The sequence below is a fragment of the Brassica rapa genome, chromosome A04, assembly GCF_000309985.2.
Source record: "Brassica rapa cultivar Chiifu-401-42 chromosome A04, CAAS_Brap_v3.01, whole genome shotgun sequence".
Classification (NCBI taxonomy): domain Eukaryota; kingdom Viridiplantae; phylum Streptophyta; class Magnoliopsida; order Brassicales; family Brassicaceae; genus Brassica; species Brassica rapa.
This window is the reverse complement of record NC_024798.2, coordinates 2,037,397-2,056,364: the sequence shown is the minus strand read 5'-3', so window position 1 is coordinate 2,056,364 and position 18,968 is coordinate 2,037,397. Positions and strand designations below refer to the sequence as shown.

At 38.2% G+C, this 18,968-nt stretch overlaps 2 protein-coding genes across 12 annotated transcripts; one reads left to right on the top strand and one right to left on the bottom strand.

Annotated features, from left to right (window-relative positions):
* Nucleotides 1-7,187: 7,187 nt before the first annotated feature.
* LOC103863048 lies at nt 7,188-8,883 on the top strand. 3 transcript variants are annotated; one of them, XM_033290579.1, is made up of 2 exons: nt 7,188-7,403; nt 7,449-8,883. In XM_033290579.1, the coding sequence occupies exon 2, from the start codon at nt 7,464-7,466 to the stop codon at nt 8,814-8,816; it is 1,353 nt and encodes a 450-aa protein (XP_033146470.1). In that variant the 5' UTR covers nt 7,188-7,403; nt 7,449-7,463; the 3' UTR covers nt 8,817-8,883. The 3 variants fall into 3 exon arrangements, with proteins under 3 accessions (XP_033146470.1, XP_033146471.1, XP_009139035.1); XM_033290580.1 differs by having other exon boundaries at nt 7,194-7,408; nt 7,454-8,883; XM_009140787.3 differs by having other exon boundaries at nt 7,303-7,410; nt 7,447-8,883.
* LOC103863044 (sugar transporter ERD6-like 7) lies at nt 8,703-16,172 on the bottom strand. Of its 9 annotated transcripts, XR_004457703.1 has the most exons (8): nt 16,099-16,172; nt 15,565-15,783; nt 15,412-15,474; nt 14,923-15,335; nt 14,403-14,796; nt 14,215-14,318; nt 9,461-12,642; nt 8,703-8,923 (listed from the first exon to the last, which is right to left on the bottom strand). XR_004457703.1 is itself a non-coding variant. In XM_018658702.2 (6 exons), the coding sequence occupies exons 2-5, from the start codon at nt 15,649-15,651 to the stop codon at nt 14,718-14,720; spliced, it is 309 nt and encodes a 102-aa protein (XP_018514218.1). In that variant the 5' UTR covers nt 15,652-15,783; nt 16,095-16,171; the 3' UTR covers nt 14,044-14,318; nt 14,403-14,717. The 9 variants fall into 9 exon arrangements, 3 of the variants coding, with proteins under 3 accessions (XP_018514218.1, XP_018514219.1, XP_018514221.1); XR_004457706.1 differs by lacking the exon at nt 14,215-14,318; XR_001958440.2 differs by lacking the exons at nt 8,703-8,923; nt 9,461-12,642 and having other exon boundaries at nt 14,039-14,318; nt 14,923-15,002; nt 15,072-15,335.
* Nucleotides 16,173-18,968: the final 2,796 nt, after the last annotated feature.

The window sequence follows — 18,968 nt, the reverse complement described above, 5'->3', positions numbered from 1 at the left end:
ATCTCTTATGAGACCATCCCATATATATATGTATGTGATTTACCCTATTAATGATATCACGACAGAGAGCTTTACATGGTATCAGAGCCTCCCTTTTGGCCTGTAAATTTTTCAAAGCTCTCATGAAGAAATAAAACAGGACGATGTCAGGCGATTCCGGCAAAGAAATCGCAGTTAGCGATCGAAGCTTGATTTCTCCTTATTATCTACATGCCTCTGATCACACAGGGCAGGTACAGACTCCGTTATTATTAAACGGATCAAACTATGAACGTTGGTCAAAATTGATGACCAATTCTCTTAGAACGAAGAGGAAACTAGGGTTCATCAATGGAACTCTAAAAAGACCAAAAGAAGAAGATGAAGCTGAACGGTGGGATATGGTAAACGCCATGATCATCGGATGGATATACAGCAGCATCGAACCAAACCTACGGACCTCAATCTCTCTCGTCTCAGATGTTTCTGTGATGTGGTCAGACTTGAAAGCAAGATTCTCCACCGGAGATGATACTCGGGTACATCAATTACGAGCTGATATCTCAGCATGTAAACAGGATGGACAAATGGTGGAGGTGTATTACGGGAAGCTGAAGGTATTATGGGATGATCTGTCTGGTTTTGACGGGTCTTTCAACTGTTGCTGCGGGCAAGATAGGTGCGAATCAATGGTAAAATTCCGTAAAACACAAGAAAAGATCTTCATGCATCAGTTCCTTATGGGACTTGATAAGAGTAGATTTGGCACAGCAAGATCAAACCTGCTCAGTCGTCTTGGCGAATATAACATGGAGAGCGTTTACTCACTGATCACGCAAGAGGAGAGACATCTGGCAGTTACTCAAGAAAAACCTGAAACTGGTGGAGTAGTTGGTTTCTCTGCTACGGCTGCAGCTGCAAGACAGAATCAGTCAGTGACATGCTCACATTGTGGGAAAACGGGTCACGAAAAACATCAATGTTACAAGATCATAGGATATCCTGAATGGTTTGGAGAGCCAACAACATCCACTGGTCGTGGTTCAAGTGGACGTGGGAGAGGTTCTAACAGAGGCAGAGGAAGAGGTCGCGGCGGACCATCTGCAAATCAAGCAGAAGTAGTTCGACAACAACAGCCATCACAAACGGTCATTAACGAACCTGCAACCTCAGAAACAGGAATTCCGCAACTCACACAGAGTCAATGGATCTCCATAGCAAACTTTGTTAACCAGAAGCAAACTCAAGAGAAACTCTCTGGTAAGAAACAAAAACTCATTCTTTATGGGACACACAGCAAGTATGATTTGATCATAGATTCTGGAGCGTCGCACCATATGACCGGTGACATCAATCTATTAACGAACCTCAAATCGATCAACGCGGTTGCAATCTCTCTGCCTAATGGTGGAGTAACTTGGGGAACACGTCATGGAACTTTGAATCTTGGTGGAAAGCTTATTCTAAATAACGTGCTCTACGCACCACAGCTTTCTGTTACTTTGATCTCTGTATCGCAGTTGCTTAATGAAATTGCAAGCATTGTCATATTTACTAAACAGTTTTGTGTGATACAGGACCTAGCTTCGAGGACTTTGATTGGTGCGGGTGAAGAGCGCGGAGGGGTTTATCATCTTACTGGTTCAGTTCTTCCTCAAGTAAACCACACCAGCAAGAAGGATATCAGAAATTTATGGCATCGACGTTTGGGACATCCGTCGTCGAAAGTGTTGTCTTTTCTATCAGATTTAGGAAAATTTTCTTCAAGCAATAGTGATTTAGATGTGCTTTGTGATACTTGCAATCGTGCAAAACAAACTCGTGTAACCTTTCAAGAGAGTTCTAATAAATCAGATGATTTGTTTTCATTGATTCACTGCGACGTATGGGGGCCTTATAGAGAAAAATCTTCATGTGGAGCATCATATTTCTTAACCGTTGTGGACGATTTTTCAAGAGCTCTCTGGACTTTCTTGCTTCTCGAGAAATCTGAAGTAGGAAATGTCTTGAAAAATTTCTTCGCTCTTGTAGATCGTCAATTCAACAAGAAAGTGAAAATCATACGAACTGACAATGGAACAGAGTTCACATGTCTCCAGAAGTATTTTGATTCACAAGGGATCGTACATCAAACTTCGTGTGTGGCAACTCCACAACAAAACGGACGCGTGGAACGCAAGCATCGCCATATTCTTAACATAGCCAGATCACTGCTAATGGAAGCTAATCTTCCCATTCGTTTTTGGGGTGAAAGTATTTTAACAGCTACCCATCTTATCAACAGGACGCCTTCTCTTCTACTGAAAGGCAAGTCTCCATTTGAAATATTATCGAAACGATCTCCAGCATATCAAGATCTTCGGACGTTTGGATGTTTGTGTTACGCTAGAAAAGTTCGTCGTTCTACTGACAAGTTTGAAGATCGTGGAACTCGGTGTATCTTCCTAGGGTACCCGTACGGCAAGAAAGGCTGGCTCGTATTTGACCTTCAGAGTGAGCAAACATTTGTATCTCGCGATGTCATATTCCATGAAGATGTGTTTCCATATTCAGAGCTGCATCCTGAGCTTGTAGCTCCTACTCCACAACCTCAGCCGGTGTTCTTTGACGAGATCATACCACCTCACATATCCGCTCCGGTTGCTAGCGCACAAGAGGTAGCTCCAGTTTCTGCTGAGACAGGGGGAGAATCTGCATCCCCACTCGCAGACGAATTTCCTACACCTCCCGTAGACCCTACCGAACCAGAAACTAATAGTCAAGAAGAACAGAGCACATCACAGGAAGTGCTTGGTCGGGGTCATCGAAAATCAAAACCATCGGTTCTACTAAAAGACTATGTGACGAACTCTGCAACAATACATGATAAACCCCCTCGAGCTCCACCAACATCACATCATAGCTCCTCTAGTAAGTGTCTTTATCCACTAACTGATTATGTATCTTGTGATATTTTTTCTCCTTCGCAGAAAGCCTTTCTTGCGGCTGTGTTTAAATCAAAGGAACCTACTAGTTTCAAAGAGGCAATGCTTCAAAAAGTTTGGAGAGAGGCGGTAGGGTCTGAAATTACAGCACTAGAAGACCAGCATACTTGGGATGTGACCACTCTTCCTCCAGGAAAGCATGCTCTAGGATGTAAGTGGGTTTTCAAGATCAAATATAACTCCGACGGCACCATTGAGCGTTTCAAAGCTCGCTTAGTCACTTATGGAAATCAGCAGCAAGAGGGCGAAGACTTCAATGAAACATTCGCTCCTGTAGTTAAATTAACTACTGTACGAGTTCTACTCAAACTGGCTGCCACAGAAAATTGGAACTTGTATCAGATGGACGTCCACAATGCATTCTTGCATGGGGACTTAGACGAAGAAGTATATATGAGACTACCACCAGGGTTCTCATCTACTCAGAAGAATGCTGTTTGCAAACTTCGAAAGTCACTCTACGGTCTTAGGCAAGCACCAAGGTGCTGGTTTGCCAAGCTCTCTCAAGCCCTCATTAAATTTGGTTTCATCCAGAATCGCAAAGACTACTCTCTGTTCTCCTACGTCAACGGGAATACAAAGCTCTATGTTCTGGTTTATGTGGACGATCTGGTAATTGGAGGCAACAATGAAGCCTTTACTGCAAAATTCAAAGCCTACTTAAGTCAGTGCTTCCGCATGAAGGACCTTGGTGTTCTTAAATATTTTTTGGGATTAGAGGTATCTCGTGCAAATAGTGGCATTTATCTTTCACAAAGAAAATATGCTCTGGATATTATTTCAGAATGTGGTTTGTCTGGTTCAAAACCGTTTGACACGCCTGTTGAACAGAATCACACGCTTGGACTAGAGGTTGGTGAATATCACACAAATCCAGCTCAATATCGAAGGTTGGTTGGTCGTCTTGTGTATCTTGTTATCACACGACCATAACTAAGTTATGCGGTTCACTTGCTAGCACAATTTATGGCTAAGCCACGCAAGAAACACTGGGAAGCAGCTGTTCGAGTGGTTCGCTACTTAAAAGGATGTCCAGGTCAGGGTCTCTTCTTGGATTCACAACCATCTCTGAAGCTTGCGATTTATTGTGACGCTGACTGGTCGGGATGTCCACGAACAAGAAGATCTCTCACCGGTTTCGTCATCTTCCTTGGTGACACACCAATTTCTTGGAAGACAAAAAACAACCTACTGTTTCGAGATCATCTGCAGAGGCTGAATATCGAGCAATGTCTTACACCTACTCTGAGGTACAATGGCTGTTAGAGCTTCTTACAGCGTTTGGTATTACACAAACAGAGTCGATACCAATGTACTGTGACAACAAGGCTGCTTTGCATATTGCAACAAATCCAGTGTTCCATGAGCGCACCAAACATATTGAATCAGACTGTCATATCATCCGAGATGCAGTTAAGGATAAAGTCATTTCAACACGACATGTTAGTTCTCAAGATCAGATAGCAGATTTTCTCACTAAAGCTCTTGGACGGCGTCAGTTCAATTATCTACTGTGCAAGATGGGAGTTCGAGATCTACACTCTCCATCTTGAGGGGGAGTATTAGATATATCATATATATTTACGATAATGTTAAGTTTCCAATTACTTAGGATATAGAATCTCCTAGGATATATCGTTACTTGGGATGAAAGCTATCTCTTATGAGACCATCCCATATATATATGTATGTGATTTACCCTATTAATGATATCACGACAGAGAGCTTTACAGGCCTAGTTTTTGATTATATACAGTTAATAATAAGTTGCTAAAAAAAAATACAGTTAATAATAATAATAGAAGAAGGCGAAAACCCCGTTTGTGTACTCATTACGACCCCTCCTCATAGTTGTACCGTCCGATCACGGATCCTAGCTGTAATCAAGGGGGCAGATTTAATGAACTGGGCCTAACACCCTTCCAAGTGCTTTTTCAATCACGTATCTGACATTTTTTTGTATTTTCCTTTCTTGTATTTTGCCATTTCAGGAGGATTATAATCCAAAATTCTTAATAGCTGATCTACTCTATACTAAAAGGAACAAATAGTGAGTTTATAGCCTGTCCACGTAGGCAATTATATTCACCCAATCATAACATTTGATTAATCCACGTAGGATTTCGGTTTTTATTTTCTTTTTGGGTTTCTGGGTCGCGATACGAAATCAAATGGTTTGAATTGTCTGGGCTTCGGTTGGTTTATTGGGCTAGGTCTGAGTATATTAAAAAAAAAAACAAACCCACGCGAGGCGGAACCCTCGAAGCTCTGCGCCTCCATCTCTTCGTCTTCACTCTTTGTTCTTCATCGTTACAGAAATTTCGATCCACCTCTCTACAATCAATACCCCATGACATCTCCATCCATCAATTTATCCTTTATGAGTTCGTTTCGGTTTGCTTTTTTCCTGCCCCTTTATATATTGTTCATCTCTTTTGCGTGGAAACCAAATCTCGAACTTCTCTCCTTACCCTATGGCGTTCAAACCGAATGGAAATCCCCTGTTACCTCCGATCACGATGACAAAATCATGCTTTTCCGCGACGTCACCCCGGGTCCCCACGAAACCCAGCTGCGTTTCCGCTTGATTCATTTCTGGGAGGCTTGGAACCCTCTGAAGAAGACGCTTATTGGGATTGAGATGCTGTTAATTGACGAGGAGGTATATGTTTTCACCCAATATAGTTTTAGCTTCTTTGTTATTTAAAACGATCTTAGATTTTTTTTGCTCCTGATTTTATATCCAAAAGTTTCTTCGTTTTACCATATTCGATCGTTCTTAAATTTGTTATTAGATCCTGATTTATATAGTTTTTAGCTTCGTTGTTATTTAGGTCGTTGTAAGGGTTGTTGTTTAGATCGTGATTAATATCGATAGGTTTCTTCGTTGTTTGTTATTTAAAACGTTGTTTGTATTTTTTTAATCTCCTGATATTATATCGATAAGTTTCTTCGTTTTACCATATTCGATAGTTCTTGAATTTGTTTTTAGATCCTGATTTATATAGTTAATTTTTACACTGTCCTTAGTTTTTATAAAACAAAAAAAAACTATTTATTGGTACTGTATTTTCTCGCATTGGCATAATTTGTTTTCAGCAACACAAATCAGCTTCTTTCGAAACATTTTTTTCTGTTTGAAAAATTCACTCAGCTCCATAAATTAGTCACCATTTAACACAAAGATGTTCGTTAATACTCCATTCAATCAGTTTCATTACTCCCATTCAGTTGCATTCAGCTAACTATTTTGTCCTTCAGTTCCTAAATGCATTATAATTGTCTAATTGAAGATTAGAAGTCCATAAGTGAAAATCATGGTTTTGATAACAAATCGCTTCGAAAGTCCTAGTAAAATGCCTTTCAATAGTAATGTGAAGGTAATTATTTACACACATGCCTAAACTTTTCAATGTCTTCCCACTGAGTAAGAACGGTCAAACTTATGTTTTTAAGAATATTATGCACACCCTTTAATGACGTGGTAGTCAAATTTATTTTATTGAAAACACAAAATCACAAGAAAAACTCTTTTTTGAGCAAGTTTACTTAGACGCTCTTAGATTGAAGTTTTTAACGGAATATAAGAAACTGTTTCTTAACTTAAAACTAAAAAAGTTAAGAACCAATTCTTAAATATCTAAGAACTGATTCTTGATTTTTTTAGTTAAAAGTTAAGAGACACTTTCTTATATTCCGCAAAGAACCTTAACTTAAAAACCTACCGTAAACATGCTACATGCTTTTAGGCTCAATACAATTAACCAAGGACGTCTGTCTCGTGATTCATGAAAATGAGTTATTTTATCTGCCAATAAACATGTGATTGTATTGATCATACTCCATTTGTATCATTTTAAGTAGTTTTTAAAGTTTTTGCACATGGATTAAAAAACACAAAATTCTATATAATTTATTTTGTTTATATTAAAATATCATTAAATGAAACTATTTCAACTAATAAAAAAATTCAGTATTTTGTAGTTGGTCATAAAATTTAAATATATACTATTAAATTATACCTAGAATAACAAGAACATCAATTATTTTGAAATAATTTTTTTCTTTCTAAACATCACTTAAAGTGATACGGATAGAGTAGCTCATAAAAATCTACAAACTACGTAACATTTACTAACCGTATAATAATTTATTATGAAATTATTAAATATCAGGGTTTCCAAATCAGATTAATCAACATATCCTGTTTATCCAACCCACATTTTTGTTTGTTTCCAAACAAGTATCTGACCCCGAGGACCCGACCCGGCGCATCGTTTTCTTTGTTGCCAACAAATAACAATAAATAAAGGGACCGATAAATAAATTATAAACAGATTAATTTAAAAAAAAACTGTTAAAAAGGCAAATTCGAGAAGAAAGCCAAAAGAGAAAGCGAATGCTCTTTCCTCACCAGTAACCAGAGAAACTCGCAGTGATAGAGAAAAGAGAGAGAGAGAGAGAGAGAGAGAGAGAGAGAGAGAGAGAGAGAGAGAGGGAATGGGATTGATATTATCAACGAAAGAGACGAAGAACAGTGGAAGAGGAATGGGATTCCTCTTCGTCTTCTTCCCTGACCACAACAACGACGACTCTCCTTCTCCTTCATCTTCTTCTCCGGCAACGACTCTCTTCCGCACCAGATCTTCCCGTCTCCTCCTCTCCAAAGCCCAATCCACAATCTCCATCTGCATCCTCCTCCTCCTCCTCACCCTCTTCTTCTTCACTCTCTCCACCTTCGAACCTTCCTCCGGCTTCCCCGCCGTTTCTCCCCGTCGATTCCTCCTCACTCGCGACGTCGCCGGAGGAGCTCGAGGTATTATCAACCGTCGCAACCGCTATGCTCTCCAGGGGATGGGTACTTTGTTTCTGAGAGGAACCAAGAGCATGCACGATCTGATCGTCGCTCACATCCCCTCCGATACGACGGAGGGAGATCTCCGCCTCTTCGTGCGGTTGCTTCACCGCTCCGGAGTCACTTCCCGATCCGACGTCGTTTTGCTCTTCAACTCTCATCAGAGATTCAATAAATTGATCGAAGAAGAGAACAGCTCGTTCTCGAAACTAGTTAATCTATACCGGAACTCGAATCAAACCGGAACCGACTCGGTTTGGGGATTTAATCTAACCCGGTTTACGAAGAACCAATTAACGAAGAAGGACACGTCTGAGCCTATCTGGGGGAAGAAAACACACCGAGCTAATAATAACGAGTCAGACGAGTTGACTCACGGCTCCGTAGTGGGCTTCGACGTGGCCGAGCTGGACCCGGAGAACTCGCTGTCCGGGTTCATGGACCACGTCCCGGTAGCCTTGCGGAGATGGGCCTGTTACCCAATGCTCCTCGGAAGACTCAGACGCAGCTTCAAGCACGTGATGCTCGTTGACGCGAAGATATCGTTAATCCTCGGTGACCCGTTAACCCGGGTTCGTAACCGGAGCCCCGAGTCAGTCCTCTTCTTCTCGGCCTCTAAACACAGCAGTAACAAGATTAACCCGGCGGTTATCATCGGTGGAGCGAAAGGGATCAGGAGGTTGTCGAGCGCCATGCACACCGAGATCGTGAGAGCGATGATGCAGCAGCAGCAGCAGCACAAGAGAAAGAGCTCTGTGTCGGAATCGGGAGTGCTGAGTCAGCTCGTTGGGAATGTTCATATGAGGAAGGGCTTTGAGGTGGTTGGTCCGAGTGAGGTGATTGCGGAAGCGAGTTCGACGAGAAACTCCGCGGCGTTGTCGTTAAAAAGTCGTGATATAGTACAACGCGGTAATAGTAATCATTTCGACATTACGGCGACTATTATGAAACGTATTTGTTCGTCTGAGTTAGATTCTTCTGTGTATAGTTACTGTTAGTTAGCATTATTATATTTTTGGATTTTTTAAAATAGTATAAAACAAAAATAGAGAGATTTTTCGTTTATAGATTTTTTGTATACATTGGATAATTAGACAAGAATTGTCTAATATATAAAGAGATGTCCAACTCTAATAGTACGAGGCCTTTTGGGATGGAAACCAAAAGTAAATCCATGCGGGCTTGCCAATTAGGCCCAAAGTGGACAATATCGTACTAATCGGATAATATAGAGTTGGACACGGGATTTCACAATCCCAACAATTGGTATCAGAGCAGTTGACGAGAAATCTGCAAGAAGACCGAAATACCCTTCGAGAGATGAATGGTATCCTATGAGTTAGGAATGAGAGGTGTGTGGCAGAAATCAAGTCAGAAGATCCTGGAAGTCAGTTGTGGAACACGAGATGAATGTGATCCTTAGTTTGAAGGAGAGAATGTGATATAACAAACTAAGTCCCACATTGGATAATTAGACAAGAATTGTCTAATATATAAAGAGATGTCCAACTCTAATAGTACGAGGCCTTTTGGGATGGAAACCAAAAGTAAATCCATGCGGGCTTGCCAATTAGGCCCAAAGTGGACAATATCGTACTAATCGGATAATATAGAGTTGGACACGGGATTTCACAATCCCAACAGTTTATTTATGTCCACGTTCTGTATTCATTATTGATTTGGTATTCTTCCGATAATCATATAAAAACAGGGAAATAAGAGTATTAATGCACCATTTTCATTATTTATACTAAGGATATATTCGTATCTTTTTTTTTGTCAAGGATGTATACATATATATCTTGTGTCTAATTATCTTTGTTAGTGGTATGTATGAATAAAGATTACTGTTAACCTGATAATCATAGATTAATGTTGTTAGAAGCTTCAAATTAGGGTTATCTTCAGTCAAAAAAAATTTTGTGGTTATCTTCTGAAACGATACATTTAAAATTTTAAAGTTACAGACGGCAATACTTTAATGAGAATTTCCTTTACTGCTAAGAATTCATTTACATTTTCAGAAAATGCCATAATCTTTTGGAAAAGGTTGAAAACTGTTACAAAAAATGAGAATCGATTCCTAGAACTTATCTATAAACTTTTCTTATATTTTTTTACAATAGTGCTCTACAGTGTTTCTCTTTACCTAATTAGAAACCGGAGATACTGCATAATAGTGAAGATTTAGGAAAATAATTTTAAAGCCGAACTTTAGTGACATACCACGATAACCTATGACTCCGCCGATTAATCAGCATAGGAAAGGAGGCTTTAAGAAAACAATTAAGGTTATGATGATATCACATGTTCATAATTAGAAATTTTAATTATTTTATTAAGTAGCATGTGATTATTTGGGTCTTTTGAGCTGGTTAAAGTCAATTTTGGCCACCACTTTTACTTTTGAGTTGTCTTAACAAGAATTTTTTTTTGGAAAACGTCTTTCTTCTTCGATTATTGAAACTATTATGTAACAATACAATAATGCCATCACGATTGGAATCGGATTTTGTCAATATCGCGCCAATTATCATTCAAGGCTCAAAAGGTGGCATGAAAAAGAAAGCTCATAATCTAATCACTTGATTCGGTTGAAACTTTATATCTCCGCTCTACTCATTACAATCACTGGTTACTACTATATCATTTTTAGTACATTAGTGATATAATTATGTACTACAATGGTCAAAACTTCGCTCAATTGGTTTGTCTAATTAAAACAAACAGTTTAGTTGAACTATTGACATTTTTCTTTCTGTGTTTACTGTGTAAAACTCCGTTGAATGTTTTATCATTTATATAGCTAGTTATATTAAGCTTATAACGTTTTATTGAGTCACAACATTATTACAACATATATCAGTAATTGTTTAGGATATAGATGAAGTCAGTATCTTTATATTCCCACACACCGTAAAAGCGTGAGGTTGTGAAAAGATATGAACAACAAAAGAGAACAAAGGAGAAAATTTAAATAAAACGATAAGGTGGGGGTGACAAACCTTTGTGGGTGTAAAATGTGGGGTGACAGACTTATAAAACTCATTTAATGATTCATGAAGAATTTGGCCGATAAAAGTTGATTTTCTTAAAAGTAATGCTTAGGTTATGATAATGTTATATGACCCATTCCTACTAAATTAATAGGAGTTCTATATTATATGCATGCAAGTTTGTTTATTCTATAGTATGCTCTTTGCAGAAAAATCGCCTCAACATGAAACTTGAGATTTTCAATTGTATGTTAATATATAAAGAAAAGAAACAATGAGGGTTTCTTATTTATTATTTCCTTTCAGTTTCATAGTAACTTCTTAAATCGTACAAACAAAAGTATTTGTTATTGTCAGCATAAAACGAGTAAGCTGGACAAGAAGGAACCGACACTCTTTTCTGCCATACACGTGACACTAGATCACCCGTTATGGACCTTCTAGCGTAAGCAGAGAGTTCGTGCAAGACTATTTTCTGATTTACATGTGGGTTGCTGATTTGGATTTTTATTTATTTGTTATTATGTCGGATTGGAAGATTTTTATTTATTTGTTATTATGTCGGATTTTTAGATCAATGCTAAAATAATAAACACGCACACGCTTATAAAAGTTTCAACTCAGTAATTTACAAGTTGCAAAAAGGGAATTTCTTTTATCAATTTAGTTTTATTGTTTTATAAAAACAAATCTAGTTAACCATAAATGATATTAATGCGATTCTGACGTAGAGTATGGTTCAAAAGGTTAAGTTTGCGTAGTTACTGCTTACTAGTGACTTTAAATGCAGTGGGTATATAGGCAAAAAAAGGAGCAAAATTCGAAAAAATCGAGAAGGAAAGTCCCAAACATACGTAGGTGAGTGGCAGCGATATTGTCTCCAAGAGATTAGTATTTCATGAGTTAAGAATCAAACACTGATACATTTGTTCATGAGTTTACATGAAGACATTGATCATTAATAATCAAATAATGAGAATCCACATAAAAGAATTTACAAACCACCACCACAAGACTATGCTAGGAATACGAAGAATCAAAACACTGAACCCAAACCCACTCATGACAGAGCTGTTTTTGTGAACAATGATGTGGTTATTGTCTTTTTTGAGAATCAAACCCCTTTAGCTCACTTCGATCTGACCGAGTTGGACCCGGAAAACTCGTTATCTGGGTTCATGGACTACGTCCTGGTAACCTTGAGGAGATGGGCTTACCCTATGCTTCTGGGAGGAGTCAGACCCAACTTCAAGCAGGGGCGGCTCGATGAATCTATGAGCCATTTGGCAAAATAATTTTAATATCTTTTTTGCATATATTTATAAGTAAATTTAAAAGTTCTAGGGCGTTAGAGCATTAGTGAACCCCATGGAAGGGGTTCACAAAGTATTTTTTTATTATTTTTTGTTTGATTTTTGTTTAAAAAAAAATTAATTAATTAATCGGATTAATCGTGGGTCAGCACGTGTCGTGAAGCCCGCGTTACAGTGATGATCCGGGTTCAGTGCAGTGACCCCATGAACACAAATTCACTTCTTTTGTTTATTTTAATACTTTTTTAAAAAAAAACTGTGTGAACTCCCCATGGAATTCACTGATGCAGATGCTCTTATATCTAATTTTTTTTTGAAAAAAAAAGTGGACTTCCTTTTAGTATTATTTATGGAAAAAATTTTGGATTCCGGAGCCCATGCCTTCTTGCCCCATGGTGTAAGCCAGCCCTGACTTCAAGCACGTGATGCTCCATTGCTCCTTGCACGAAGACTTCATTGTTCCTTGTAAGGCTGGACACTTTTACCCGATACCCGAATCCAAATCCGAACCTGGCCTGAAAAAAAATCATAACCAAAATAGCAAAATACTCAAATGGTATGGAATTAAGAAGATTGAATATCAAAACCCAAACGGATAGCATCTAAACCCGAATAGATATCCCAAGATAACCGAATATATGCATATTTAACCATGTTGTACATGGCTCAAAATCATATGATATACATATAGTTGAGCATAAAGTCATTTATACACTTAATTTGTTTTATGTGAACTTCCTTCACTACTAAGAATTCTTTTACACTGTTTTTCAAAAATGACATAATCTTTTGGACAAAGTTGAAAACTGGTACAAAAGTCAAGAGTCTATTCTGATAACTTGTTTTTTTTAGATAGTGCTCTATAGTGTTTCTCTTTACCTAATTAGAAACCAAAGATAATACATGCATATTAGTAAAGATTTAAATTACTATTTTTCAAGCAGAACTTAAATTGACATACGATGATGTTAACCTGTGACTCCGCCAATTAATTAGTCTAGGAAGGAGGCCTTAAGAAAACAGTTAAGGTTATGATGATATCACATGTATCATAATTAAAATGTTAACTATTTAGTTAAGTATCACACTTTTACTTTTGTCTAACACTAAAACTTTTTGGAAAACGTCTTTGCTTCTTCAATTATTGAAACTATTATTTTAACAAAGACAATAATGCGATCACCAGATTCATCGTTGGAATCGGATTCTATCAATATCTCACCAGTTATCGTTCAAGCCATGACATAACACACAAAAGTTCATTATCTATTCACTTGATTCGGTTGAAAAAATCTCCACTCATTGCAGTCACTGGTTACTGCTATGATAATCTTTTTAGTACATTAGTGATATAATTATGTGTAATGGTCAAACTTTGCCCAATTGATTTAAAACTTATAAATAAACCGTTTGGTTGAATTATATAGTGTAAAACTCCATTGAATGTTTTATTATTTATATAGTTATTAGATGATTTTCCCGTGTTGATATAAATATTTCTAAAGTAAATATACTATAATAATTGATGGAGAAATTTCATGTTTATCATTTTCATGTTACAATTTTTCATTTTACTACCACTAAATGAACATTTTCAAAAATATATTTTTCATTAAGTGGCAAAAAACTTTTATACTCTTGTTCTCTATATACATAATAAATAATTATTTAAATAAATAAAAAGTAAAAAAAAAAAATATTTTTCAAGTTCGAACTTTTTTAAAAAACAATTTGAACTTTTTTTCAAAATTTATTTTTGAAAATCGAAATTATATTTGAAACTATTTTTAAAATTATATTTTAAGTATTTATTTGATTAATTTCTTATTTGCATTTAGGTGGTTGTTATCTTAGATATGTAAATTTATTTTATTAATATTATGTATAACTTAAAATATATTGTGTTTAGAATGAAATAAAAATAAATAAACTTAAGTGTCTTATTCCAAATTACATAAATTAATATAACGATAATATTATGAAGTCTCATGAATATATATAATTTTTACAAAAGAACTAAATTGTAACAGTTAGTTAATATTTTATTTTCATTTTTATTCTGCTTTAAGTTGTCCTATGATTTTTACCCCACAACGTTTCGAGCTGGAGTTCCAAGCAGCATCCACACTGCACACAAGGATCTCTGGGGCGAATGAAGGTGACAGCGACCTTGCTATGTCCTTTGATTTTGCTTTGTGGAAATATATAACAGTGTGCTTTAGAAAATTTCATGCAAGAGAGATGGATTTTGATCAAGCTTCAAAGTATGAAGTACCTCAGGAAGGTCTTTCTTAATCACAGCCTCTAAGGATTTTGACTTGATTGAGTTTTCCTCCTGTTCTTTTTTTGATTCTATGTGAGGTAGAACTCCAACAAATGTCCAGTCTGAAACAGTTTCAGACTTTGTTGTCAATGGGAGGAGTCTCCACAATCTTTTTGTTCTCTCTTAGAGCTGCAACTTCTAATGGCCTATTGCCTTCCTGAAAATCACAGCCATATGAGGGTATGTGTTCATCATTAAAAAGCTAATTGTTACGAGAGTTCCTCGTCTTTCTGATTAGGATCACGTCCAGTTTAAGTAAACAGTTGATTAACACAAGATCTCCAATATCAGCAGCAAGGTGCTCCGCAGTTGCACCACCAGCAAAAATATAAGCTTTGGCACCTGCCTGTAATTAACAAAATAAGAATCAAGCTTGATTTAAGATGGATAGCAACTGAAACAGGACAACACTACAAATTAGGAACATCTAAAAACTTGACCAAAAGTTTTAAGCATGCCACAGAACCACTACCTCGATGGGCTCACCACATAGGAGAATGCTCCCATTCCATAACCCGTTGCCAGTCTTCCGAGATCCAGAGCCACTACTCCCTTTGATAAGGACACCATTTAACACAAAGAGAGAGATACATTATGCAAAAATTGAATACCAGCATATACATTTTGGTTTAGAATCTTGAGTCAGGCCTTAGCAAAGAAGATTGCTAGCCAACCGACGACACAAAAAGCAGAAGAAACTCTCATCGCCTGGATACAACAAATCCACAAGTAGTATAGGCATATATACTATCACAAAGCCAACTCTGATGGAAACTTTCAATTTTTTTCCCTGACACCTTTTCTTCCAACTAAATCAGGTATAGGCCCACTTGTGATAGCACCAATCATTGCACCAAAAGTCAGTAAAGAACCAAAGAGTGAAAACTGCAAATTTTGAGGTGATGGCTAAGCAAAACTTCAATGACAATAGATGATTCAGTTAAAAAGAATTATGTATAACCTCAGCTATAGTCAGAAAAAGATCATTCCTAATTGCAGCCTGAGCAGGTGAGGAGTATCCCGGCTGCATCAAAACACATTTCAATCCAAAAAAAAAAAAAATCAATGGCCTAACAAAGCTATTGAGTTTCCATGGATATGTAAATTCACTTACACAAGAACCAAAAGCTAAAGAACCACAAACTGCAACAAAGGTGCTAAGATTAACCATCCACGGCTGCTTCGGCTTTGATTCCGCCATATCCTTGTCCACCAATGGTTCCCTGACTTCTCTGCTGCCATCACTTGTGTTTCACATCTTCATGATTATATATGTCTTCCTTCTGGAGTTTTTGGTCTCCACAACTTTCCTCAAAACTGCAAAGAGACGAAACTTGAAGCAAGATTTGAGTAAGAAGGCAGAAGAAACTTGAAGCAAGATTTGAGTAAGAAGGCAGAAGAAAACAATAGCTTCTTATAGTTGATAGTGACGATTTAGGCAAGTAAGCTTTGTGGGGGTTTATTACCAAAGAGACAAAAGCTCTGTTTTATGTATTTTTCTTGGCATTATATTTTAGGGGGTAGATTGGTTTCCTCCTCTATAGCTAAGGACAACGTTAAGCTAGTTGAGAGGGGATGAAACCAAATTGAGGTAAATATTCTGTATAAAAAGAACATCATCCTAATGCTTTTTGGTAAACTCACTTACAAAAGGATGTTTAAATAAAATTGGATACGGCAAGTGTATTCAGACACATGCAAGATGCAAGTGGCAGTCATGAGAAGGTGATTGTGATCGGAATCTGCAAAGCTATCTTGTATTCATTGTTCTATCTTGTATTCTGGTTTGATAAAGGAGTTAGAGATATCAATACTCTATCATTGGTGCGGTGAAACTGGTTCGAATCAAACGCTGAGATGAGGAAGTTCGGTGAATCGGCGGCGAGAGAATCGAGAGAGGCGAAATCAGTTGCTGGATTCGTTGGAGGCGCTACTGAGTTTGACGGAAGTTACAGAGGTTGCGAAGGTTACGGAAGTTACGAAAATCGCGGAGTTTCCAGAGATGATGCGAACAAGACGATGCAGAGAGATCCGTTGGTGACGCGAAACAATAAGGCGACGGCAGAGCGATTGGATTCTGTGGAGAAGCAGATCGCAACGATCGGAGAGGATTCAAGCGCAGTCATGGGAATCGTTACGGTTCCAGTGTTTCCGGATGTCGACTTGAGGCAGTGGATATCGTGGATGGAGCATTACTTTGCTCGGAAGGGACTCACTGACTTCGAGAAGTTACACATGGCTTATGGATTCATTGTGGATGAAGCTGAGAGGTACATCATTGGTATTGATTCATTGACGCCTATTAGAAACTGGAAACATATGAAAGAAATGTTGTTGCTGAAGTTTGGTGCTGATGATGATCCGAAGAAGATGATATTGAATGCTGAATCTCATAGAAGCTACAATGGTCATCATGTTGAGCTGCCTGTGTTTGATGGAGTAAATCCAGAGAGTTGGATTGTGCAAGCTGATATGTATTATAGCCATCAAAACGATGACTATAAATTGGGCATGATATCTCTGAATTTAAGTGGAACTGTGCGTAGTTGGCTTGCTGGAATGCTTCGCAGGAAAAAAATCAAGAATTGGGCTGACTTTAAACAACAATTGTTAGCTCAATTTGATCCTGCCATGAGTTGTTCTGCAGTAGATGTGAAGGATGAATCCACTTTTCTCAGTGAAGGTGTTCATGAGACAGAAGTAGAGAAGCATAGCACAGCGGTGGAAGCAGTTTCTTTATCCTCTGTCACAGAAGTACATCAGCAAGATTTGGGTTGCCAGATTGTTCCTGAAACAGTAATGGTGAAGCAGACTGATTCATGCGACATTGTTGCAGGGGTGCAGCAGAAAGAATTGAATCATGCGACTGTTCAAGAAACAAATATATTGCTTCAGAAGGCATCACTGGCTGCGACAGATCAAGAGTTGGATTTGCACTGTGAAACTGGTCATGTTCCATGTTATCTTGCAGTAGAAGCATATCAACACACGGACTCAACGGTGAGCACTGACGTTTTTCTGAAGGCAAAGGCAACAATGGTGGAAAAAACAGCATCACAATCTAGCATCACAGTTTCACACTTGGACACAAATGGTGTTCAAGAACAGCAAACTGAGTATTATTTCTCTGTGAATAGGCCTGACTATCCTAGCATTGACGTTGTTCTTGAGACCGGTTTGGTGCAGGAGACACATTCATCGATCTTAAAATATCATGGTGTGAACCAGACGTTGGCTCAACGTCCAGTGTTCAGAAGAATGACGTGTAGGATGAAGAAAGACAAGTACCCTAAAGGTTGGAGGTACAAGTTCAAAAGCAGGAACGTTAAGAGACTCATGCTTAGGAGATTGGTGCACTTCAAGCCATTTTCAGATTCTGTATTTCCTGTGGATGTAACCAGTAAGAAGAAGCAATGGAGGTCGCCTAAGAATTATATACTTCGTAGAAAGAGGTTGTTTCTACATAACATTACTGGAGAGTTAACAGATGGTACAGCTTTTGATGTTATGTTGGACCGTATTGAAGAGGGGTGCAGTGTTCTGACCGGTTTTAGCATAAGTTTTGCGAAGCTGTTGTTCAGTGTGTATCTGAGTTTTCGGGAAGTTGATCGAGTTGATGGAGAGTTCCACTTGAAGCATAAATGGAGGTCTAAGCAGTTAAATCAAGCTTCTATTTTGAAGTTGGCGTTGGAACAAGCTGTATGCGGAAGAACAGAGTTGCTGTATGGGCAGAAGTTCATAGCGTTTGGTACTGGCTTGAATAGGATACAGGGTCAGATATGGAATCAGTTTGGCACAGTTCCTGGTTCGAGGGGATTTTTGGAGTATCAGTTGAGATGGAGACTACATCAAGGCTTGAGAAGATACATGAGGCAAGACCACTCTTCTATATGGCATCGATGGAGATACAAGACCTTGGAGTGTGCAACAGTTTCCCATACGTGTGAAGCAGATTCATTGACACTTGGAGTCAATGACGTTCATTGGCAGTGGTGGAGTTTGGAGTTGCAGCAACATGGGTATTGTCGTGCGGGTAATTCCATCATTATGCTAATCTCAAGCTTGAGGTCAAGCTTGATTTCAAGGGAGAGAGTATATGAGAGCATACTTATCTGCTTATGCATACTGGCTGTGTGGAATTGGAGCTTTGATATAGAAGAAAAGAAGGAATCTGAGCTGAGGATACAAGAGCTGTTCTATACCAGAGTTTCATACACGTTATTAATGCATCACGAGAGTGATCGTATATGTATGTTTAAGTATAGACAGCTGCTCAGTAAAGTAGGTGCTTGGCCAGAAATACAGCAGCCTAATGTACAAAGAGCTTACATATATGTTACAATACGAGAAGAGGGCACTGTACAAAGTCGTGAGAATGGAAGATTGTGGAGTGGCTGGTATGTTCACAGTGGCAAGGTGATGCAACAAAGGAGGAGAAGTAAAATGGCCAAGTCTTGGATGTTCAAGTATAAAGATAAGCACCAGCAGTTTTTTTTCTTCTTCCAAGCTTGTGGGCAA